At 40.2% G+C, this 25,561-nt stretch overlaps 1 protein-coding gene across 3 annotated transcripts in view; it reads left to right on the top strand.

The window, feature by feature from the left end:
- The window catches only part of PLAG1 (PLAG1 zinc finger), a 52,676-nt gene extending 29,036 nt beyond the window's left edge, over positions 1-23,640 (top strand). Inside the window, exons 4-7 of one of the 3 annotated variants that reach the window (XM_072924667.1) lie at positions 1,088-1,372; positions 12,599-12,698; positions 16,476-16,834; positions 17,436-23,640. In XM_072924667.1, coding sequence (XP_072780768.1) covers positions 16,593-16,834; positions 17,436-18,699 — 1,506 coding nt within the window. In that variant the 5' untranslated portion in view covers positions 1,088-1,372; positions 12,599-12,698; positions 16,476-16,592 and the 3' untranslated portion in view covers positions 18,700-23,640. The remainder of the gene's footprint in view (positions 1-1,087; positions 1,373-12,598; positions 12,699-16,475; positions 16,835-17,435) is intronic. The other 2 variants (XM_030266222.4, XM_041713906.2) reach the window with 2 other exon arrangements.
- The last annotated feature ends 1,921 nt before the right edge of the window (positions 23,641-25,561 follow it).

Here is a 25,561-nt window from a genome sequence, read left to right as displayed (position 1 = left end):
TGATACTTTTGCACGCTTTTTTCTTCACTGTTCCCCTCAGTGAAATGTCATCTTCTCATCAGTCTTACTTCAAAGCTTTAATGATGTATTTCTTTGCTGTGCCAAGTCCCAGACATGATTCACACTTTTCTGCCTCCTTTCTCTACTGATGTGATCTGTCATTTCCTCCTCGCTAATCACATCCTTCCCCAGCTTTGGTTATGCTGCCCCCCTGCTCCAGACCTTAGTCATGCTCAGAGTATTTATTCATCCTAGAGCAGTCTCAAATACAAAGCTGTGCTGTTGCGAAGTTTCATTACCGTGCTCAATCTTCAGCCAGGGTGAAGTACACAAAGAATTTGGAACTGTGTTGCTATTCTGGATCTGTGTAGTAGAATGAGCTTGTGTAGATCTAAAAGCTGCAACAGAAATTTCTTAGCTTTGCAGTGTATTTTACCATAATTTTCAGGAGCCATAAAAACAGTGAAAATAGTGTGTAAGAGAGAGGTTTGATACAAAAAGTGCAGGCAAAGGAGGTGTTGGGTTGTTGGTATTGGAGTTTTCTTTCCCCCCCTAAGGAAATGCTCCTCTAACACTCCCGGATGAAGCTTATTGATAGGTAACCTTGCAGTGCATTATCACAATTTGCCTGTTGTCTTTACAAATGAGGTCCTCAGGTCTCCCAGAAATTTGTTAGGGAGTGCAGTCCTTCAGCATAAAGACATCTACTTTCCCATGTATGCAGTTAAATATGTAATGCATATTAGTTTTTTCTTTAAAAACCAAACAAAAAAAGCCAACAACCAAAAGTAGGATGCTTTATACTCAAATTCCCTATCCAATAGTGTCTGACTATTTCAAGTCTTGAAACAATAGCAACCAGCTTACTCCATTACGTATGTCAGAAAAACCTACAACAGCATATGTAGTATGTGGAAGTAATTTGGAAAGCATTTTGCAGTTTTGAAGGGCACACGGTGAAAAGAGAAACTGGGAGAAAAGAATCTAAATGTGGTCATGAGGGAAGAAATTAGTTAGCAGTATTAAAATAGACTTTGTAATGAGTGGGGTGACTAGTAACATCTTTATTTTTTCTGATTTCTCTTAGCACATAAAAAAGCTGCAGTCCATATGAAGAGGGAATTAGTAGCTCAAAGGTAGCCATCAGATTTCAGAAGATAAACAAAAGGTGGATCTGAACTTTGAAATTGTCAGCTCAGCAAAGGCAGAGTGATGAAAGGAGGGTTTCCTGGAGAACCCCCAGAAGATTGTGATGGATTATGCGTTTCTGGAAGGCGACAAGAAACAGGCAGTACAAAGGTGCTAAACCTAAACAGTTCTAACAAAACACTGGTCAAGCATTTTATCGCCAGCATCCTGCAAAACATAGAAGGTATTTCAGATTGATACCACTATGTCAGTTGAGCTGAAATGTTTCCTGACTACTCTGATTCTTGTGTATACCATCTAGAGGAGCACTCTGGGCAAGACTCGCTTTGTTTTTAAGGTCATTATTTTTCACTGAAAAAAAATGACCATCAACTAAATCAGTCAATAAATCCATTTGTCTGAACACCTGTCTGAAAAATTAATTGAACACACAACTATTGTAAAATTAATCTCTTCACAATTTTTAAAAAATAAAATTAAACATACCTTTTTGATTGCAAATTTTTTGCTAGCCTAGAGCTACTTTCCCACAGCGTGAAAGTAGCTCGAGTGTCTTGTTGGAGAGCACTTTTAGAGGAAGACATTCTCTGGGATTCACAAAAGCATCTCTATTTCATGTTTCCATCTGCCCTCCAGGATTTTTTCCCATAACATGAATGCATGAAACATTGATGCATACCATACAGTCATAAGACTATTTTTATTCCATCTTTTTTGTCACCATCTTCCTTCCACCTTTCTGGAAGCCTGCCCTACTAGCAGTTTGCAGCTGTTCAAGGCAAAGTCTTGCATGTGTTTTTCTCACATCGCTTAATGTACGCTTGAAACACGGGAAGCAGAGTCTGCTGAGCTGCTTTAAGAAAAGAGAGCTTGTAAGTGGCCTGGTGTCTTGGACTGTGGAGAATAAAATTTAAATTTCAGGACATCAGGGTCTTTCATTGTACATCACCCAGTGTTGGTGAATGCTTACTGTGATAAACTGTGTCCAGCGAGACTGAGAAAATTTTAAGCTAGTGTTTTTGGAGGTGGAGCTGGGGCACAGTAGGGCAACACATGTGCATTTCAGAGCGTTCTTCTGTGACAGCAGGGAACCCTATCCCTGCCCCTTGACACAACATGAAGAAACCTTGTGCTACTGTCAGCCTTCCTGACTTGCTTGTCCTGCCAATAACACGATGATTACCTTGTGATTTAATGGTAAAGTTTTTTGGTGACCACATTGTTATGACATTTCATCAGGCTGATGGGAGCTCCCGAAATGGATTTCTGTTGGTGCAGTTCCAGGACAAAATCTCTGTGGACTTCTAGCAGATTCTGGCTTTGCTGCCTGGAACTGATCCAGTCATTGCTTCTGCTCACCTGAATCCAAATATCGTAATCCAGGTGGCTATTCTGGATACTAACTACCTGCCTTATCACCCACTGCAGTGTTCAGTTGTGTAACTCTAAATTATGCAAGACTGCTTTTAGTTGTTCACTAATCTGGCATCAAATCTCAGAATTCTTATGCATTGAGATGTGCATCCCAAATTGCATTGCACGGCATCACAGTGCTCTGGAGCAGAATGCTCAATGTGCCGAATGGGAAATGGGAACAAATGCAGAGCTATGTATTTACCTTGTTCACAAGGATGCTCTCATAGCAACGGGGCTTGTGGGGGCTCTGAGTAGTCACTCTAGTCAGAGTAAGCTATTTAGGTGTGTAGTAACAGCATTGCACAAAGCTGGTACATTGAACAGAGTCAGAAATAAATTTGGTGTTTGTGCTGTGGAGGTTCAGAAAGGCTCACTGGTTACAGCTTTGAAGAGGGATTTACTTTGGTATTACCTTAGGTATTCTGCATTGTCAGTTAAGGCTTTTGTGTTTTAGCTTATAAGGTCATTTGATACCATCATCCAGCATCACAGTTGTAGCAGTAGTAGCAAAAGCAATCATAGCTAGATGTAACACTTCCTATTTACTGTAAAGCTACAATATTCTATGAAGTATTTTCTTTTCAGATAGAACAGCAGTTCCTTGACTATAGGTTGTATTGGAAATGGCTGCTTGGAAATAGTCACTCTTTCTTACTTGTTGCCGTTCTTTGAGGGCTGGGATAAGAGGAAACAGGGCAACCAGGATTATCAGCATTTAAGATGGAATAGCTCCAATAAATAATATGGTTAAAAGAAATCCAAGGTTACAAAAAAGCAGTGCTAAAGTGTCATAGCTTTTGCTGCCAAGCAATGTTTTTTTGGCAGTGTGGCTCAGGACAGGACTGGGCTTCTGCTGCAGGCTTTGCACTAATGCGTGGTTACCACCTATACCCGGGATGTGTTGTTACGTAATGGGGAGACTACCCTATCTCTCAGTCACTTTTTATCTGTCCTGCATGAGTTGTGTTTTTATTCCAGAATTGATCTCAAACATCTAGTGTAGCATCATGAGAGAAATTGGTTCCTGTTGAAGGCCTTGTCCTAGCACAGTTCTCGCAGCTTCTATGACGTGTTGAGATTTTTTTCAAACACCAGTTTGCCCTTCTTATTTGAGCTTGTGTTAACTAGCAGGACTAGAGCACCAGAAGCCCTTTTACTTGAATAATAGCTGATACTGTTAAAAACATCTTTAATTATGAATTTTTAGGTGACTATCTCAAAAACCAAAACTTGGAACAGCTATCCAATCTATTTGTGCTCTGCAACCTAATTACATTGTCTGTACATGCTCAAGTATTCAGGTTCAGAAAAATCTTCTGAAATGCAAGTATGGAAAATCATGGTTTCAGGGGAATTCTGGGCCAGGCAGGCCTGTACCAGGCAAATCTGAAATCTGTATTTGGTTGGTAGATGCTGTAATAAAGCATCTTATGCAGTGGCCAACTGCATAAGAAGATAATCTGAGAAGAGTCAAATAAGCACTTGTGAGGAAGCCCTGTCCTGGGGAATTGGAGTTCTTGGGAGGATCAGCAAGAAGTAAAGATGTTCTGGTTCAAAATTCAAAGTGAATTTTATCAAAAGGACTTCTTAAGGAAACTAAGATAATATAAGAGGGGAGGTCTTTGCAGAATGACAGCTGTAGATGATGAAATGAAAGTAAATGACAGTTTAAGATGTACAGTCAAAGGGTAGAAGTAGAAGGTCAGTTCCCAGTTAAAGAAGGGTCCCACTTAATTTCCACAGACATCTGTGGAACATGTTCATGATCGGTGTCAGTAAAGGGGATGAGCAGTTGGGTGAGGAACTTTGCAGTGAAGGAGAGAACTAGCTGTGGAGAACAATGGAAGGACAGTGAAGTGCTGAGGACTATGCAACAAAATGGGTGATAAGATTCAGTGTAGATAAATTATGATGATAACTAAGAAGGGTAACTGGGCAGAACAGTCCCTTTTATGTATTGGATTAAGGGTTTGAGCTGAGTATTACCATTGAGGAGTAAGATTTGGGAATTGTGATTGGCGATCCTGTGAGATCATTAACTCATTGGTCACCAAAACACAATCCAAATATTAAAGTAAAAATGTACAGAATAATTTTTGAGAATGTCATTACAAGAGTGTATGTTCAAGTTGCTTCCAAGTATTGTGTATTTCTGGAGCCTTCAAAGGTATATTAGAACAAGATGAAACTTAGAGAAGGTCAGTAAGGATGATGAGCTACATAGGGTGGCTGCCATTAAAGAACATTTCTATAAATTGGAACTTTGGTCTGGGAAAATGATTGATTGAGGGCAATGTTGTGGACATCTACAGAGGAAGGAAGATGAATACTAACCACTGCCTTTCAAAACAAAAGCATGCACAGTTACGAGGGTAGGCAGATTCAGAGCCTTCAAAAATAAGAAATCCTTCATGAAATCAGTAGTGGAGAGACCTGTGGGATGACTTGTTAAATATATGTTGTAGATATTATAAAAAATGATATGGTTTCCAGAATTGTGAATTATTGCTTGGAAGGTTGATGTGCTCAAAGTTGCTAAACAGAAACCACATATGGTTCAGAAAGTCCCTGACATCAAAGGAGTGGGTGGTCTGAAGAGAATCAGAGAAATACCACACATCTGTGACCTGTTCTGTATTTTTGGCTATTACTGAAGATAGAATACTGGCCTAGACATAGCACTTAACTTGCCCCCACACCCATGCTCATTTTAAGGTGTCTTGTGGCAAAGGAAATACTTTTCCATAAAAATATCAAATTAGTTCCTGACAATATTAGTGTATAATCTCATGCACCTTTAGGTTGTATGTTCATGCTTGCGTGTGCATCTACAGGATTTCCTTTGCATATTATTATATAAATAGCATGGGTCTGTATGCAGATGAAATAGTAACCAAAGTTTGTTTTCACAAAAGCATCATCACTTTAAAAATGGGTGCAGATTATTCTTGAGGAGGAGGAGGGGTGGTGGTGGTGTGATTCCAAAACACATGAAAACACTTCCGCTGGTTTTAAAAATTCTAGCAGTAATTACACTAACAGTGTCATTTGTATCACAGTCTCTCCAAAGTTTTTAGAAAAACATCTTTGCAGTGCCATAGAGATTCTTGAAAAGTCCATAAAACCACCATCATCAGATGGGTTAGTTCTAGGCAGCTTTTGTTTCCTTTAATTTAGTGTATAACCAGAAATCCTTTGCAACGTTTAGTAACCAAAACTGACCTCTCAAGATTTAAAGTGGACCTAAGTAATCTGAACATGGAAAGCCCACAAAGAGATGCTGGATGGTATTGTGATTTTTTTTTTCCTTTAAGTTACAGACTATTAGGTCATGCTAAAATAAACATTTGTAAGTTCATGTTCTATTTTTCCAGAAACTTAAGGGGAAAAAAAAGGGCAAGCATGATAGAACTTCTATATCCTGAAAAAAAAAAGTTATGTAATGCTCTTTCTAGTGTAGCATATTATAAGAATGAGTTACTTTCTAAAATTAAAAAGTTAGTTGTCCAAATTTCATGACTGTAGTACAGGTCTCAGGATTGCATAGAATTATGACAATGAAAAAAAAAACACATTAAACTTAATAGTTATATCTATATAAATACCTATTTTTGTATGATGATTACTGTCCCACAGGAATCCAGTGGGTTTTTTCCTCCAAGTCCTTGCTTTATTAATTAATAAAAGATATGTATATTTAACAGATGTTTACTACTGAAATCTGTGTATTTACTAATCATAAGAAATGTGTTTAATAATTTTAGTGCATTTGTTTCCATTGCTACCCAAATTTCAGACTGGTTTGAAGGAATTGGGATTTTTTTTCTGCTCAACTGCCTGCAGTTTCTGTAGGTTTCCCTGTTTTGTGGATGTTAAAAAAAAAAACCAAAACAGCAAAGCCTTAAATAAAATCTAGTATTGATGAATCTTGTATTTTTCTGTCTTCTATATTATATTCTTTGCAGCATAATCATTCTGCACACAGTAGATATTAGTAATGCGCTGTCACTAACAGTAGACTACAATGGTTGCCTGGTTTTAGTTTCAGTGGTTATGTTATTTCATTGTGTTCTAGATGTTAGGCTGTTCCCCTGAGGGGTGAACTCTTATGTGTTATTATCTCTAAGTCATTCTCATGTTTATATCTAAGATCGCTGGAGAGATATTTTCACTGTTTTGCCCACATCACTCCATTTTCCTGCAGCAGCTTTCGCAGGCAGTTCTCCTGCTGCATGCCTGGATTTGAGGATTTGGTTGTGTCTTCCTGCAGCCTGTGCATGCTCTCACTGCTGTTCTACTTTGCTCCCTCAGCCACTCCTTTGCACTGTAGGCTAAAGCTTGAATCCTGGGACCAGGATTTCCCTGAATTGAGCTGTGTACTATAAGCAGGTCCTGAAGTTCAAGATAAAATAAATACAGCCTTGTGTATCTATTTTAAAAACTCACACAGCAAAACTATCTCATCTTTTGTGATTAGTTTGCATATGTGTGCATGCTCCCTTTACATGAAGCACCACTGTACCATAGGGCCAGTGCCTACATCTTTGAATGGTTATTTGCAGTAACTGTTGTCTGAAAATGTAGAAGGCCAAGTGGCATCACCCACCTCCCAATGCCATCTCGCCCCACTGGGGCCTCAGTGTTGGATTCCTGTGTCTTTTCACATCTCTCTGTCGGCTTATGAGAGAAGAGGAGCTGTAAAAGCGTGGCTGATTTCCAGCTGCTCTCAGGTAGGGTACCCGCCAACTCTTCTCTCTCGCTGCCTGCCATACAAAAGGCCACAGTGACAGAGACAGGACTCTGGGGGCCAAGATCTGTCCCTCCTGCCATTTGGCACTGCCTTATTTTTGGACAGGTGTCTGCACGTGTTGAGTGCTGTTCAAATCTCTTCCAAGTTACACAAAAAAGCAGACAGAAAATTAAATTTCACTTTGTGATAGTGCAGGTGTGAGCCTCTCCTGGCCTAGTCAGACTTCATGGCCAGACTCACTTCCTGTTGTCTCACCCTAGCAATGCCCATTCTTCCTTTCTGCCCTCCAGCATCAATGCCTTAGCTTGAGTTTCCAGATGTAGAACCACAGAGAGACCTTCATTGCCCCTTTCCCTCTCCACCCTTATTCAGCTAAGAGCAAATGGGGGAGGATCAGCATCTTCCTACCAAAGTCAGGATTCTCTAAATATGAACAAAGGGGAGCAGGCTCCCTCAACTGTCTCTTTTAAAAGTGACATGCTGTTCAAATAAATTCAGATCAAATGGCCTGCCAAACACAAGCCAGGATGCAGACCCCTGAATGAGTCAGAAGACTTGATTTTAATTCAATGTGGAGAAAGGCATCCCTAAATAGGTTGAAGCATCAATGCTTCAACATCTTTGCATGGATTTTTCTTACCTGCTTGATTGTTTCCATTGGTGGGATCAGCTTCTCCATCTGAGATCCTTACGGAAAGTTTATTCTCTCGAAGAGGGGCCTCTGAAAGCCACAGGTGGGAAGTTGGATCTTCTGCTGTCTGCAGCTACTCTGAGTTGAAGCTTCTGCTGCAAAAAAATTTGAATGTTTTTCTATGGAGCCGGTCAGACCTCCTGCTCTCTCTCTGAGGCCTGTACAAGTGTGCAGTAGGCACGTTGATCCTTGTTGATCCAGGAAGAGTGTCTGAGCCTTGCAGGGCAGCAGGTCCCAGCATGCTGTCCTGGAGCAGTGCAGGCACTTTGCCACTTCTGCCCTCAGCCCCTTCCAGCAGCTAAATCAGCAGGAGGATTAAATCTGCTCCCCCATAAAATGGAACTGCCTGGTGAGAGGATTGTGTGTAAGCCCACAGCAGAAGGAAAGCCAGAGAAGGCTACATGGTGCTCCTTCTTTGATTGCCTTAATCTGGGGTTAGATTCCTTCATCTTTAGGAGCTCTGGCAATATTTGTGCCATTTTAAGAGCCCCAGCTGAAGGCGGTGAGGTTTGTAGTTGGAGTCATAGAACAGTTTGGGTTGGAAGGGACTTTAAAGATCACCTAGTACCAGCCATCATGCCATGGGCAGGGACACCTTGCACTAAACCAAGTTGCTGAAAGCTCCATCTAGCTTGTCCCCTTGAATGCTTCCAAGGATGGGTCATCCACAGCTTCTCTGGGCAACCTGTTCCAATGACTGGCTCTCTACAAATGGAGGTGATACCTGACAGTTATTTTGGCTCTTCTGAGCTACGATGATGAGATCAGCTGTCTCTTGCTGAGGATTTCACCAGCTCAGCTCCCTGTTTGCTCCAGCAGAGCAGATTTCATTTGTCAGTACTTTTTAGTCAGGTGACTGCTTGTCAGTGCTTTTTAGCCTATTAGTCACCTGGTACAGAAAGGAAAAATCATTACTTATGCTGCAGTAATGGTGGCTCTTCTGGTACATGGGCAGTAGAGGCACCAAAAGTCATCTATTGTCCTTTACTCTGAATGGGTCTTTACTATTGACAAACCTGAACTGGGGCATCCTGAGATTAGGTTGCTCCATTACCACCCTGAGCAGCTCCTTGCTTCCTTGGGTTGCATTTGTTCATCCTCTTTTCTTCCTCAGCTAGGATGCCAGTCGGTGTTTCAGCTTTCCAAATGTCACACCACAATTCCAGCTAGGACATCAACTCTTGCCGATGTGTTGCTCTCCCATGCCCCTGCTCCCTTTCACGAGCCACAGTAAACCTTGACAGTTCAAGTCACATCGGCACCTAAACCCCTTAGGTGGGAGCACAGGTTTGGGAGCAGCAGGGGAGAGGGAGATTGCCAAAGCAGCGCGTTGACAGCAGTGGTGTGGGCGATTGGGTTTGTGTCACAGTGTGAGTGAAGAGCAGAGGTGGGAGCTGCCACTGCTGCTGGCTGTGCTAGGTGGGGCAGTGGGGGCAGAGCGTGGCACTGCTGGGGAGTCCTTTGCCTTGTGCAGGGCTGGGATGGTTCACAGGCACAGCCTGGATGGACATAACTTCAGAGGACTTGGTCCTGTCCGTGTGAGTACGTGCTCACCTGGGATCTGTGCGGACAGCACTTCTTAAAGAATCAGTTTCCATAGGGTAAGTAACCACTTTCCATTTTGTTTCCTTAAAGAAATATTTAAAACCCACAGTGACTCTAATGCTATTAACTCCTTACTGAGTTATACCATTATTATGATTCTGATATTTCTAGGACCTTTCCTGTGGTTTAAAACTGATTGATTTCAGGAATTGAAGCTAGATTTGCTGTTTTATATAAAGGACAAAATGACAAATACTGTGTTCTCAGTACTGTGTTCTAATTATTGCTCTTTTATTTTGAAAAAAAATAACCATGAAACTGTTATTTTCCTTTACTGTGCTTGAACCCTCTTAAGTATGAAATGCAAGTTAGGAGGAGGATTATTGGTTATATTTCTGTATTGTCTTCATTATCCTTTTAGTTGAGATATCAAATGTTTTAAAATATTTTCAAGTGTAAGTATTTTATCAGATTTTAAAATAGGAACTGTGAATTTGGCGGAAAAAAAGTGTTACTCTTTTTAATAATAAAAAGGAATAGATTATTTTATATTTATATTTTATTTTATTTATCTTCCACACAAGGGTTTTGGGGCACTTTTTTTAGTTGAAATTGAAATATTATCTAACCTGGAAATATCAGGGTGTTTGGATACTTAGCAAAATTAGTGCTTCACAAATTATGGAAGATATGGCAAATTGTAAGAATTCTAAGAATTCTGACAAATTAGAGAAGTTATGTTTTGTTATACCCAAGTGGGCTTTGGGCACATGCGTGTGACAACGCATTTTGCAGTGTGATGCTTCTCTGCTTCATGTGGAGAATACTTCAAACTTCGTTATTCATTAAAAATTCTTCCTACCTCATCTAGGTGAAAAGCTTAGTAACACTATGACTATAAGCAGTTACAAGGAGAATGGTACATCTTTGTCCAGTATTATGCCTCAGAACTTTTCAAACATCCAAAGCTTCTGAGAAAGGTGGTCTAGAAATCAGCATTATAATGTATAACTTTTTTTTTCTGTGCATAAAGAAAAGTCTTTTATCCAATAACATGCATATTGTTGCAAAGCATAGGAATTATTTTATCTTTTCACTAAATCCTGTCAAATGGAGTAAATGTTTTCATTACTCATGCAAATGTAGCCCTTTTTGTGTGTACATTGTTGAGCTCTTTACGTAATAATGGCTCTGTAGAAATTGAGATCCCACTAATTGTAGGTGTAGCATTGCCCTCACCTGGATCCACTGCATTGTGATTTTGCTGTATTCGTAAGGTAATGAATGAATGAGAGTACCTGACTGTCCTCCTTCATTCTCCTCAGCTCCTGTAGCTCCTTTAGCTACATCTCGTATTTATCTTGTTTATTTACTTGTTCCAGTTGCTTCATTTTCCCCTGATTCCATAGTCCTTCCATGTCTCTAGTGGCCTGCCCCTGAGGTCATCTGCTTTTTGCTAGAGTGACTTTAGATGTGTGATGAGCATTGAGGACTATAAACATTTAAGAGAAAATGTTAAATGCCACTGAGAGGACTTGATAATATTTTAACAGGATTTGCTGGGGTCTTTTTTCCAAACAGGAAATAGTCTGTAAATGTGAACAGTGAAGGAACTAAGTCCATGAGGACTTAGTCCATTACATCTATGTGTCTGTCTTAATATTGTCTATTGAACAATAGTAGTATGTTTGTAGAAATACCTAACAATAGTAGTACCTCAGTAGAAACGTGGAGAATGAAACTCTTCCTTTGTGATAGTGGAAGATGTTGAGATGGGCATTGCAGGGGAATGGATTTATAGGGGTCTTGCTGGGAGAGGAAATAAGGAGTCATCGTCATTTTCTCCCTTTAACAAGATGATTTGGGAACCCCAAAAAGTGGAGGTGAGGGTTGTGCACATTAGTTGAAAACAGAACTTTTTCTTTGAATACTGGAGCTGTTTCTGCCTCCTGCCTGTGTGTAGAAAGCCCCACATAAATGTTCCTCAGCCATCACAGAGCTTCAGTCGGTTGCTCTTAAGCACTTCTGACATTAATGGGTATTTAGGGACACCTGTTTGCTCACATTCACGCTCACCAAAAGAGGATGCTGGGGCTGTGCAGAGCTGAACTTGGTATCAAAAGGAAGAATGATTTCTGGAATGAATGGGAAGCCAGAAGGGAATATGTTTTGTGTGGGGGGAAATGTTACATTACTACAGGGCTCCTGCCAAACAGCTTCAGCCTGCTGTGGGGTATGTATAGGGCTTTGCCCTTACACATCTGGAAGAATTGGACAGGATAAACCTCCCCATTACAAAGAGGCACTGAACATGTTTTCTGTGTATACCTGTGTCATCCAGGAGGCCTTCTAGCAAGACAAGGAAGACTTGCTGCAAATTTACAAAAGGAGGATGGCAGAGGAAAGGGAGATACAAGGGAAATTCCAAAAAGGCCCTCTCAGTTTGCTCAGGCATACCTAGACTTGTCCTCCTTTGGGATTTACCTGTAGCATGTAATCATTAAGAGGTTTTATTATTTTTTTAAAATTAATTTTATTTTCCTTTGCAGGTCACCTTTTAAGCTGCTATTTCCTGTATAATTAAGCAGAATGAAGGCATTAGGTTCTAGTAAAGTTGGGCCTAATCCAGAATCTTCTCTTATTCAGTCCTTTCTGAGTAAGAAACTCAAGTCTGGGCCCAGCATTTCACATGTTTTGCTGTTACATCTAAATTATTTGTGGTCTGTGGATTTTAATTTTTTTTTAACTATATGAAAACTCCTTTGCTTTTGTCTAATTTTATCTCTTTATGTGTCACTGTCCAGCATAGCATTAGTTGAAATTATGTAAGTATAATGCAAATTGAAGTGCATAATTGCTACTGATAATGCAAGAATGATTCCTACAGTTTATAATTAACAGTATATAATGTTCTGTGCATGGGTTGGATCTGTCCCTTTTAACTTTTCCTTTCCGATTCTTTCCAATCCCTGGTCTTGCTGCATCACAGCCTTTATGAATGCACTGGTTTTGCTGGAGTCTAGTCCATTGTTCCTTTTGTTTTTCAGACCAGTAAAAATGGGAAGTACTGGATTCTGGTTTCCTCCAAGAAGAGTCAGCGGAACTGGTTAAGACCAAAATCTGAGGACTTTAGTGGGCAAACATCAGGTGTGCATTGAACAGAGGTTGCTTTAATCCTCTTTAAATATATGCTTCTTTAAAAATAGTATTATATATAAGCTTTTGTGTAATGTGTTTGTTATATTTGATACTACATATAATCATTCATCCTGCAGTTGTGAAAGCACCAGTAAGAATGTGGATTTTAAGTGATAATATGTTGAGACACAAGCAGGCAATATTACTCATAAAATGCTTTCAGCTGGTCTTTGGAAAATTTAATATTTGAGGATCAGTGTTTTTTTAAAATTTTATCTCCATTGCTCAGTCTATATATCCACACCCAAAAAAAATGAAAAAAAGTGGTTATTTGCTATTCAGAGATCAGTACTGGCATTCTTAATTGCCTCACCTATTGAGAAGTGATACTGAGATAATAGTGCATACGTGTTTTTTAATAAAACTCTGTCATTGCCAAAGATTGGATCACACTATATTTGTTCTAATGATGCATTTTTAAGGACACTTGAACACAGTTCAAAGTCAGCTTAATTAGTTTTGATCGTAGAGGAACAAAACCCAAATTTTTCATCCCTGTGAATGTTCTAACTTGCGCAGCAGCTAGGTTACCTGAAATTTTGGAGAAGAAAACAGTGATCTTATATTGGCCTGAATATAGGATGGTTTCCAGCCTGAGATGTGATCTTTGCATTGAGAAAAGGAGTGAGAAGTTGTCAGATGTTAATTTGTTAAGCTTAATATGTTGTTTCATAACGAAGGCTGCTATTGACATCACATCAGGTTCACCCTTCTGCATGGCCTCATATCCTGCATCTCCCCAGCTTGATGTTCAGTTCCTTCCCAGTGTTACCAGCTCACCCCTATCATCATGTCCTTAGATATTCCCAATGCCTGTGCAGCACACCCTGAGCCTCCCTAGCCCTACACCCCCATCCCCGTTCTGTCCACTCTCCCTCCCTGTGGTGGCTCACCCTCTTTCCGTGTATCTTTCCTGCTGTCCCCATTTCTCTTGTCACTGTCTGGGCACAGACTCCTCTTGCTGCTGAGCCAAAGTAGCTCCACTGTCATGCAGCAGGCTTTGGAGACTGTTCACTTGCCTTTTCTGCTAATCCTGACTTCCTTGTCTAAAGCTAGGTATGGATTTGGCAGGGGGGGCAGAGGGGCTGGATACCTTGTACCCCATTGGGGCTGAAAGTGTGCCCTGGCCATGTGGTGAGGGCTGTGACTGCTGTGCTCTCAGCTCTGTGTGATGGGTCTCATGCACATGCCTCTGTGGTATAAAAGTACCCTGTGCAAGTGTAGGTCAGGTTGGATTTTCTTTTCCGCCCTGAACTTCATTTGTCAGATTAGACTAAAATAAAATTTCATTCTACATTCAGGCCAATATGCACTGAAAACCAATGTGTTCATTAAAAGAAGAACAAAATTAATTTTATTACCGGATTCTGGTTAAAGCCTATATTAAAAAAAACCAAAAACTTTCAATCAACAGATATATCACAACTCTGATGTGAATCAGACTCTCCTTTTGATTACATTGGTGGCTTCATTGAAGTCTTTGTAATTGGTCTTCATTTACTTTTATTTAAAAAAAGTATTGCTCTTAGGTCTCCAAACAACTGTTCTTTATAAACTAGAATTAGTGAACTAGATTGTTGATTATGAGACAGAAAATAAAATTAAGCTGATACTTTGAAGACCTGTGCATTTTCCCACTCATGGAACTGATGTCTCCAGGCTTCATCCCATGAATGGGAATGAGTTTGAGACAAATCTGAAATCAAGAGAGTCCTTAAAGAAATACTAGGTATCTTAAAAATAAGTTAGTGTTTCCTTATGAAATTTAAGGGAATAAGGTGGTCTTGCAAAACTGCTTGCTTAAAAGAGGTAGCATAGTTTAACCTGTCATTCAAGGGCTTTAGGGTTGAAAGGAAGCAGATTTCCATCTTGGTGTGCCAGTACTTCTCTCCTCCTCTAAAGACAAGGGAAAATGGGGAGGGAGGAAAAGGCTTAGACAAAGGCATACTCTGTGTACACGTTTCAAATGGAAGATTTCAAATGGAGGTTTGAGGATTTCTTATAATGCAGACATTGAAGAGGCATTTCCCCTTCTTCCTCTCCCTGCTTCTCTTGTCCTGCCATGCATAGAGGAAATCACAGGATTTCCTTCCTTCTCGCTTTCTTCCAGGACCATGCTAGGGCACTTGCAAGGACCGTGTTGTTATCCCCCCGGCACACCTGGGCGCTGCTCTCCGCTCCTCTCTGGAGCAGTTGGCTCCCTCCATCTCTGCTGAGCCTCAGCAGGGCTGAGAGGACAGCTCAGGCCGGGGCTCCCTCCCAGCTACCAGGCCTCCCTCCCTGCCAGCAGGGAAGAGCCCGGTTTGTTTTCCAGGGAGGCGGCGTTGGGCCGGAGCAGCTGCAGCCTGGTGGTGCCTGCCTGGCTCCAGCTGCCCGGTTCCACCTGTCCCAGCAGCTGCGGCTCCCCGGCCCTGCTGCCAGGGCGGTGGCGCTGCCCGCACGCCGAGCCCTGCGCTGCCCGGCCCCGGTGCCGCCCGGCCCGGCCGCCCCTGCACAGCTGCCCCGGCAGAGACCAGAGGGGACAGCAGCTGCCAGCCGTGACACCGGGCTGGGGGTGCATGGTGGCACTTTCAAGGGAGAAAGGCTAAATTTTGGGGCTTTCCAGCCCTCAAAAATGCTTGCATTGAGTACTGCCCTGCTGTCCTCTTTGTCCTTGCTGCTGCAGATGTCACGCTCCACCCTTCCCACTCTAGGTAGCACAGGATTTTGGTATCTATAGTAGCACTTGTGCTCCAAGGATGAAGCGAAGCTGTCAGCAACCCCTGACAAAGGAGGGCTGTTGAGTGCCCTGTGGTGGCAGGTGCCCAGTTGCCACTATATGATACCAGATGACGAATTTAAAACTTCTCAACCACGAGTGAGACACAAGGATCACGTCACGCACACCCTTACAATGAAAGCCTCAGGTTTAGTTGACATTTTGCTATGCCACAGGGGCAGGACTTGGAGCCTCCATCCTGAGCTAGCCTGAGTCTGAATGCTTACAAGCCTTCATGTCTCACAGGGTAGCATGAGGAGGCTGGGGGTCTCCAGGACTGGGTTGATAAAACCCTGACCTGTCTAATCTAACCCTAATCCGTGGGACTTCTGCCATTCATAGATCAAGACTCTGTTAGCAGAGGGTGAGTTTAGAGGAGAATTTCACCTGTGTTAGGCATCGTTGGCAGTGCATGCATTTTGCCAGAGTAGATGCATAGATGCGCAGTAATCATGGGGAGAGAGGTATATCCAAAAGGGAACATGAGCTTTGCCCTCCATAGTGTCTGCATGGGTACTGCTGTGTTTTGTGCAGGTTTTCAAACATTTTGAGGCTTATAGGCTTTGATAGTTGTGTGTATGTATGGGGGGGGGGGGGGAGGCGGGGAATGTCTGTGCAAACACCACAGGCGCGGCTGTAATTCCTTTGAAATCGGAAGCTGCCAAAAGGTGCCTGGGTAGGTAGACTCTTTGCCTGAAGCCTCCCTTAATCTGACAGAAACTCTGTTCTACATCAGTGCTTGAGGGGAAAGTTGTGAGGTGTGATTTCAGGGCATATGTGGATCTGTTCATCCTGAGCAATGCATTTTAAGAGTTGCAGCAAATAGTATAAAGAAACCTGTAGGTATTACATTAGACCAGCTGAACCTAACTTTATTTTTAAGTTTTATTCAGAAGCATCACATAGCAAGTAAACTTCAAAATCTAAGTTTAGTTACAAACTAGTTGTTTCTTATTTTTTTTTTCCAGTCCCCTTTTGCTTTCTTTTACGACCACATGAAACTTGAGAAGCCATCTAAAGCTAAATCATTTAGTGGAGTTGGGCAATTCCCAAGTGTCCAACAAGAAGGCCTGGTTTAGGCTGCGATGGCCACTGTCATTCCTGGTGATTTGTCAGAAGTAAGAGATACCCAGAAAGTCCCTTCAGGGAAACGTAAGCGTGGTGAAACCAAACCAAGAAAAAACTTTCCTTGCCAACTGTGTGACAAGGCCTTTAACAGTGTTGAGAAATTAAAGGTTCACTCATACTCTCACACAGGAGAGAGGCCCTACAAGTGCACACAACAAGACTGCACCAAGGCCTTTGTTTCTAAGTACAAATTACTAAGGTATTAAACTCTATTTATCTTTCAGATTATATTATCTATTTTATGTTGGCCGTGTTAAGCCGTGTAAAAGTATATATTTCTGTACTCCTTCAGCTGATTGCAGAGAGGATGTGTTAATTAAAGTAGCTATTGGATTGTTTCTAGAATTCTAAATTACCTAAGTTTGCAAGCTAATGTCTTTGATTTTGTTTCTTAATTTGTTTTCTGCTTTTGTTTTCTGTTTGTTTGTTTTTGTTTTTGTTTCATTTTGTTTTGTTTTTAATGAGCGTAGAATTTTCATTTGTATAAGGAATTGTCACAAGAAAAAGAGTATGGACTGAAAGTTCTTTGGCTATGGACTTTTACACAAGTACTTTCATACTTGCCCATATACCCCTGTTACCGTAGCTAAGACCCACCAAAACTAAAGTGTCAATTTAAGAGAAATGGCTCATGTCTTGCTATATTTAAATTTGTCAAACTGTCTTTGTAGTGTCATGCTTTCAGTTAAAAGGTTCTGTTGCAAAGCAGCCCTTAGTGTAGTCTTTAGCTGCCATTAAAAAATGAGCACGTGTGTTTTTTGATCAAAATAATTACTTACAGAATATATCTGTGTTTAAAGGCATATGGCTACTCATTCTCCTGAGAAAACCCACAAGTGTAATTATTGTGAGAAAATGTTTCACCGAAAAGATCACCTAAAGAATCACCTACATACACACAATCCCAACAAAGAGGCCTTTAAGTGTGAAGAATGTGGAAAGAACTACAATACCAAGCTTGGGTTCAAACGTCACCTGGCTTTGCATGCTGCAACAAGTGGTGACCTCACCTGTAAGGTATGTTTGCAGACTTTTGAAAGCACAGGAGTGCTGCTGGAGCACCTAAAAACTCATGCAGGCAAGTCGTCGGGTGGAGTGAAGGAGAAAAAGCACCAGTGTGAACACTGTGATCGTCGGTTCTACACCCGAAAGGATGTCCGCAGACACATGGTAGTGCACACTGGAAGAAAGGACTTCCTCTGTCAGTACTGTGCACAGAGATTTGGGCGGAAGGATCACCTCACGCGCCACATGAAGAAAAGTCACAACCAAGAACTTCTGAAGGTCAAAACAGAGCCAATGGACCTTCTAGATCCCTTTACCTGCAATGTTTCTGTGCCTATTAAGGATGAGCTGCTTCCAGTGATGTCTTTACCTTCCAGTGAACTGACATCAAAGCCATTTACAAACACTTTGCAATTAAATCTCTACAACACTCAGATTCAGTCCATGCAGAGTTCTGCATCTGCACACCAAATGGTTGCCACATCGTTACCATTGGGAATGCCTTGTCCAATAGATATGGAGTCTGTCCACCCTTCTCACCAGCTATCATTGAAATACCCACTCGGTACTACCTCATACTCAATTTCTATGCCTGAAAAAGAACAGCCATTGAAAGGGGGAATTGAAAGTTACTTAATGGAGTTGCAAAGTGGTATGCCTTCTTCATCCCAGGATTCTCAAGCATCTTCATCAAAACTAGGGCTGGATCCACAAGTAGGGCCACTAGATGATGGGTCTGGGGAAGTTTCCCTTTCCAAGGGCTCCGTTCCTATTAGCGAACCTCTAAATGCCCCATCATTGGACTTTTCTCAGCTGTTCAACTTCATACCTGTCAATGGCCCTCCCTATAATCCTTCTGTTTCAGTGGGAAACCTGGGGATGAGTTACACGCAAGAGGAGGCACATTCTTCTATGACTCAGCTTCCACCACAAACCCAGGATCCACAAGATCCTAGCAATAGTATAGGTCTTGGGTCTCTGCACTCATTGTCAGCAGCTTTCACAAGCAGTCTAAGCACAACCACCACCCTACCACGATTTCATCAAGCTTTCCAATAGGATGTACAAAGTTGGCTTGTTAACTGTCTATTTGTAGAAATGCCTTAGGTGACCATTTTTAACTTAGTGCCTACTATAAGACATTATAAATTCTCTGCTTTTGTACAGTACCAATCTCATGAAGCCAGTAAGAAATTTAAATTAACTTTTTAAAAATGTTTTGAAAGTGTTTATTCTCAGCTGTGTTTACTTTGGTTTGTTGTTTTTTTTTAAACAGTCTCATTGTATTGTTTTCATTTTCACTGCCAATTTACACATTTAAAATGTTCAGTAGAGAGTCATCCCAAGCAAACTCACAACACTCATCCCATTTCTAAAACTTTTTAAACCATACCAGCTATTCTGTTTTATTGATGTCAGTGGTAGAATTGCCACTTTTGCCTTTTAATATATTTTACTATTTGCAAATAATCAATTTAAAATATGTATCCCAAGAATTCATGAGATTTGGGGAAAAAATTCTCCAGTCTGTTTCCAAACAAATCCTCTTCCCAAATAGTGACACATTTGACTTGTTCTCTAATGACAAATCTAAATTTTTTAAATAAATATAGAATTCAGATTTTTCTGAAAACTTGTGTGTGTATATATAGAAGTCCATATATACACATGTACATATATATAGCATTTTGACTTGTATTAAAGTCATTATAAAAGTTGTTAAGAATTTTGCCATTTTCTGGCTTAAATTTTGGTGGCCTGTTATGGATAACAGAAAAAAAAGTTAGTATAATTCTTTAAAATTAGGGCTGAACGGAATTTTGACAGAGAATCTCTGCTTTCCTAAATGACAGATGTTTCAAGTTCAATTTGAAACTGTTGTTCTGCTTTCGTGACTCTGGTATAGGGAAACAGGCAAAATTAATGGCTGATCTTGAAATATTAAAGTGTAATGTAGTAATGCAGAGTATTTTGTCGCAGTTTTTGTTTTAATTCTTACCTTGCTGTTTTTTCTCTCTAGTAGCATAGAAAGAGTACTGCATAGGAACCTTCCAGTAGTGTGTTCACGTTTGTAGGCGTCAGTCTTCTCCCCGCTGCCACCACCAAGGGGTGGATCAAGTCCAGCCAGAAAGTGTGTACCTATTTTCAGTTCAAAACTAGTGTGCAGTCAGAAAGTGAATGTAAATTTGCAACTACCAGTTTGTTTTGTTTTGTTTTGTTTTTATTGGAGTGATCTTTTCAGTTGTGTTACATGGTGTGTTATGTCCTCCTAAGCAACAAGTTAGCTGTTAATCACACTTTCTACACCTGGGTACTTGGTTAGGGACTTTTTGCCCATTGCCAAGATTTAAAGACAGGACTCTTAGGAGTGAAGTAAAAGCATATTGCTTACACCACTTTTACCTAATGCAATATATATTCTATTCCCCAACCCCTAATAACCAAAAGAGGAAAAAAAAAACCTAAAAAAACAACCAACCCTGTGATGCATAAAAGCAAACTAGATTTGCTGTAATTCAACAATAACATTATTTTCCTTGTCATTTTTGTACAAGGAATTAAAAAATGGAAATTGAGTACATTAGTATCTCTCAAACAGTAATGAGAATTGATATAAGGTTTTAAGTGGTTAAACTAAATATACTTCACAGAAACAAAAGTTGCTCCCATTTAAGGAGCTCATGCTCCGGATGTTTTATCAGTAGCTCCTACTGGTTTTTTTAATGCTAGGAGCAATATGCAGGTGTAGTTTTACTATTTTATACATATGTGTATTTAAATTTTATTACTGAAAAATAACAATTTTATAAATGTGTTTGTGTTCCAAAGGCATTACAATAAGGATGTGTTAATAAGGAAAATACCTTTTGAAATTCTGCAAATAACTCCTAGATTTTGGGTTTAGGAGCATGTTATCTCAAAGTGGGCGTTTAGCTCTGCTTCACGACTGCTTCCTCTGGTTTCTGTGAAACAGGTTGCTCACTTGCTTACATCTTCAGTTGAATGATTTGTTCAATATTGCTTTTTTTCCATTCACTTTTCTAAAGGAAAGAAAAACACAGATGAACAGAGCACAAGCTGAATGCAGCCGAATGTAGCTCTAGTTTACATGAACGACCGTAACGCATCTAAGAAAAACTTGGGTTTATTCTCCATCCTTTTAATCTGAGATGAAGATAAATGGACTTAATTCCTGCAGTGGGTTATGTCCTGTGTGGAGCCGAGCATCTGCAACTTTCCCTGCAGCAGAGGAAAGCTGAGAGTGCTTGGCATCTTGCAGCTGGCCCAGCAGTGTGACCGGGCAGCACTGCCCTCCGTGGGCAGCCTCTGGCACACAAATTTCCAGTCTGGAGCCACTTGTTTTCGGCCCCAGCTGCTGAAAGACTTCATAAAAACCAAAACCCCCAGAGACTTTGCCAACACCCATTTCTTAGTGCGTAGCCAGAACCCTTACTACTTTGTTTGTGCCTTAGCTTCCTGAAAAGGGATTGACATTTCACTTGGAGTTAGATATACATTTCACTTGAGAAATAGAGACCTCAGACAAGATATTGAACCTCATTCAGTCAGGGTTTCAGTGTGTGGCTGCACTCAGAGTGTTTGCAGCTGAACTAGGATGTAGGGTAACATGGAAGCAGACTGACCCTTTAAGCAATACCAACACCACCAGAGTGCTTTTGAGCATCGCTTAGGCAGAGTCAATATTGGCCACTATGAAACCATTAGTTTTTAAACCCCATTTTCTTGATTTCCCATGGATTCTTGGTGGGAGGGGGGAGGGCTGGCTGATCATGCACCACTCTTTGTGCAACTTCTAAACTTCTAGTGAGGTTGTTTTGTTGGGTTTTTTTTTGTTTTTTTTTTTAATATATATTTTTTTGTGTACTTGTTGCTTTTGCTTTATTAGTAGTAAATTGTGGAATAGAGTGATTTATTGTTAATTTGGCAGTAGCGGTTTTTAAAAACCATATACTGACTGAAACATGAGCCAGAGCTGATTGCTTTATTAAGCTAATAATGAATGTTAAGAGTACATATTTTCAGGATCATTTGCCTAGTGAGCTAAACTTGTATTATAGGCCAATATTTTTTAAAATAAAGCTTGGTCAACCTCTATGTTACACATATTACAAGATATAGCACTTTCAAAAAGAAAACGTAAACCTTTTAAGAAAATTTCTTACAGGTTATGCTTTTTATTATAAAACCTTTTATTATAATTTGTTTCAAGTGCCATTAGATTACATATATGTAGGCCTTTGGTATAATGCTTTGTGTACAAAATGGTAGACATTGTAATTTTAAACAGGTACATTTTTACAGTGTTTTCTTATCAATTTGCTATATTGCACAGAACCAGTGTGTCTTTCTTAAGGGTTTTACAATGATTTTTTCTAGGTTTACATGTTTCAAACTACACTGTCTTCTACTGCCATTTTGAATACCAGTCAAAAACAACTAGGAGTTTGTCCTCACCATTTGCAAATTGTCTTCTGAAGTTCTTGATGGTAAACTTTGTCAAAAATATTTAACATGCAGTATTCAATACCGATTTTTTTATCACATCCTGTCATCACTATGCTGCTGTCTGAAGTTAACTTTGGGCCTGATCCTGCATTCGTAAATGGGGATCCTGCATCCTTTGTTATGTCTGTCTCATACACTGGTTTAGCAGCTTCTCGTGTATTCTTCTCAGTCTATAGATAAGCCTCTGAAATATATGTACTTATCTGGTATGTAGTAAACCATTATAGGCTTTAGCTGCCCATCCTGCTTCCCCCCAGTGTACAGTTTAAACCACAGCTTACTTAGCATCATGCTCGACTTACAAGTAATGCCACAGTAGTTCAAAATGTGTTTGGGTAGTCCCAAAGCTTTTATGCAATAAGGGTGTCTTACTTTTGTTGGAAGGCAGTGTCTTTTGATAACAGTTATCTAGCCCTGGAAGTGACACAGAACTATTGCTAATCATATGTAAACACTTTTCAGTATAAGCTTCAGTGGTACAGTTGAACCAGAGTGAATGTTTATCTCCTCAGAAACACTCCTGCAATATTGTTATATTGGATCATGCTGCTAATGTAACTTGGGATACAACTCCTCTCATGGTGCTACAAACCTCCCTGTCTCATTCAGATGTATTTTTACCCATAGAAAAGAAAGGACTATACTAGACCTATAGTTGTATGATATATTTTTATACTGTGACTTAATTTGTCATTAATGAACTTTGTGCAACACCACAATGTATTCATATGCACTTGCAAAAGTAAAATTTTGGACATGCAAATATAAACGCTGACAAGCCCAGCTCTTGTTCACAAAAATAGGTGACTGCTAGTTAATGTTAAATGTGGGCTTTTTATATGGTGTGGAGTGAAGAACATACTATATGTTACTGAAAGCCTTAGACAAAAACTGGGAAGAGTATATTGGTGAATGATGTCACACCCAAACCTGACTTGGATTGCTGAAATTATATTTTTAGCTAATGGAAAAATTGTTTGGACTTGTATGCTAAAATGTTTTGAATGATAAAAGTTTTGAGTCAAAAAAAAAATAGAGAAAAAAAAAAGAACACAGAAAACCCTGCATTCCAGACTGAATTTGTATATGTTTCTTGCATTTAAAATTTGCTATCCTGTGATATGGGAAATTGAGTTGCTTATCATGTATATGTACTTTAAAATGTATTCACAAACTACTGTTGTATTTGTATAAAATATAGACAAAAAGATTGCATATATATTTTTGTGTATAAGCTCTGTAAAATAGCAATCACATTATGAAGCTGCAGCAGAACTTCATTTTAAACATTCACATCCAAAGAAACAGACTATTTATTGTCCACATACCCTGATTATAAAATATACCTTGCTGCTATTAAACAATAGTGCTGCAGCTTCTTGTGGCCTACAGTGTTATGTTTGCTGTACAAAAATATGTGAACTCCACAAAATATATCAATAAAATTACAGAATGGTTTTAGTTAATGAATAATTTATGCCTGGCATTTCAATAGATAATCTTGATCTGCATGTTTGGGATTGCAATTGAGTAATTACAGAGTCCATCCAATTTTGCTGGGAGTAGTTTGCAACGGCATAACTGTCTTTATAATTTATGACTGGTAGAATGTCAGTTTTTCAAAAAATCTTAAGGCATAAATACCTGCGTTTCATGATTTCACCAAGGAACAAATTGGATGATGCTACTGGGTCTGTGACAAGACAGATCTGAACTGAAGGAAGCAATTGAGTTTGCCATCAAATTGCACTTCGAAACACTTGGAGACACTGGAAGGTAAGTATGAGGAATCCATAGTGGGACCATTACTTTAGGACACATATGTGATTTCCCGTAATTTCAGATTAATGCAGGTCTCATACATCGTTTGTTGTAGTTTGCGGGACAAACTTCAAGGGCGTGGCATGTGCTGGACACAGTATATGGGATGTCTCTCTGCAGTATTTCCAGGAGAAACTCAGATGATTCCATAAATGGTCCCATAGATGTCTGTCTGGCTGTGGCACTGACTTCTGAAGAAGCCAGGCTAATGCTTGGGGAAGAGGTGCCTCACAGCCAGACAAGCAGCCTGCACACAACTGCAGAAAGTTACATCTGCTTATTCCACACAGGTGTTCCCTAGCATAGACTGCCAGGAAAGTAAAAGATTAGCATTTCACAATTCATTGCTTTGGGGAACGTATTTTGTTAATATCTTTAGCACTGTCTGGGTTTTCCTTTGAGTTCCTCTCCTTTCCTGCTCAAATCTTGGCTTTTTAGGTTTCTTGCTGTAACTAAGTTGGAGATAAATGATTGTTAGAGAGAGTTGGTGGCTTTTGCCTTATCCACATGCAGACATCTTTCCTTTCTTGTGATTCTTGCCCCATTCCTCTGAGCTGACTTATCACTTTTGTGCCACAGCTTTCTAATTTGTTGAGGGTTTGCCTTGTTATAGTGAGAGTCAAAAGCTCAACACATGCTGTATGATATTAAATACTCTGCAAAACAATTTATAACCATGCACAAACACAGACCCCCCCACACACACACCCTCCAGAGAAAACCATCCCATTCACTGTGTTGCTGTCCTAGCTGGTCTCACCCACTGTTAATCATTTAGTATGTCCTTCCAAGCAGATAGCCTCTAGAAATTCCATCATCCTGTGCAATAATTGGAATGGGATTGCAGAGATGACATCTGTGTGTTATGCAGAGATCTCTTGATGCAGTCCCTCCAGAATTTCTTTGTTAAATTCAGAGCCACAGGTATCTTCCCTTCTTTCTCTCCTGTAACCGTCTCTTTCCAAAACTTGCATAAGAAAGTACAAAAAAATGGTTCTGTAGTATCCTCTATAGCTGGTCTCGCTGCCCTCCAGGAGTGGAAGAGGAACGCTATTCTGTTTTTCTTCTTCACTTTCCCTCATTCTTTACACCTTCTTTTCCTTTTTACATACAAGCATGTCCTAGGATGAAAATGGGTTTTTACAGAGAAATCCAGAACTGATGCAAAGCTACTGCTGGATGAGCAAGAACTGAGCAGCTGCATGCTGTTGGTTTCCCAGCTTTTTTAGAATGTTCAGAACATTCTATAAAATCAGATAGAAATTAAGTTTTCCAAGGTGGCAGCTGCTGTAATTGGCACAGTAGGTATTGGCGATCACAAACACGCAGCAAGTGGGATAGCAAGGTAAACTCTTGTTACAAAATCTAATCTGTATTTAATAGTTAGAGAAGTATTTTGGAAAATTAACTGGTGCTTATCAGTGTAAGCTGGGGCCTTTAGCAAATAAACAGCAACACTGTATTCCTGTTTTGAACAGCACTGGAGATAATGGTGTTGAAAGTGACAGACCCCAGCAGTAGTGTGAAGTTTCAAGTTCCTGCTCATGTGCGATATCCCAGGTAATTCAGTATG

This window comes from Taeniopygia guttata, chromosome 2 (genome assembly GCF_048771995.1).
Source record: "Taeniopygia guttata chromosome 2, bTaeGut7.mat, whole genome shotgun sequence".
NCBI classification, from domain to species: domain Eukaryota; kingdom Metazoa; phylum Chordata; class Aves; order Passeriformes; family Estrildidae; genus Taeniopygia; species Taeniopygia guttata.
This window is presented reverse-complemented; position numbering and strand designations above follow the sequence as displayed.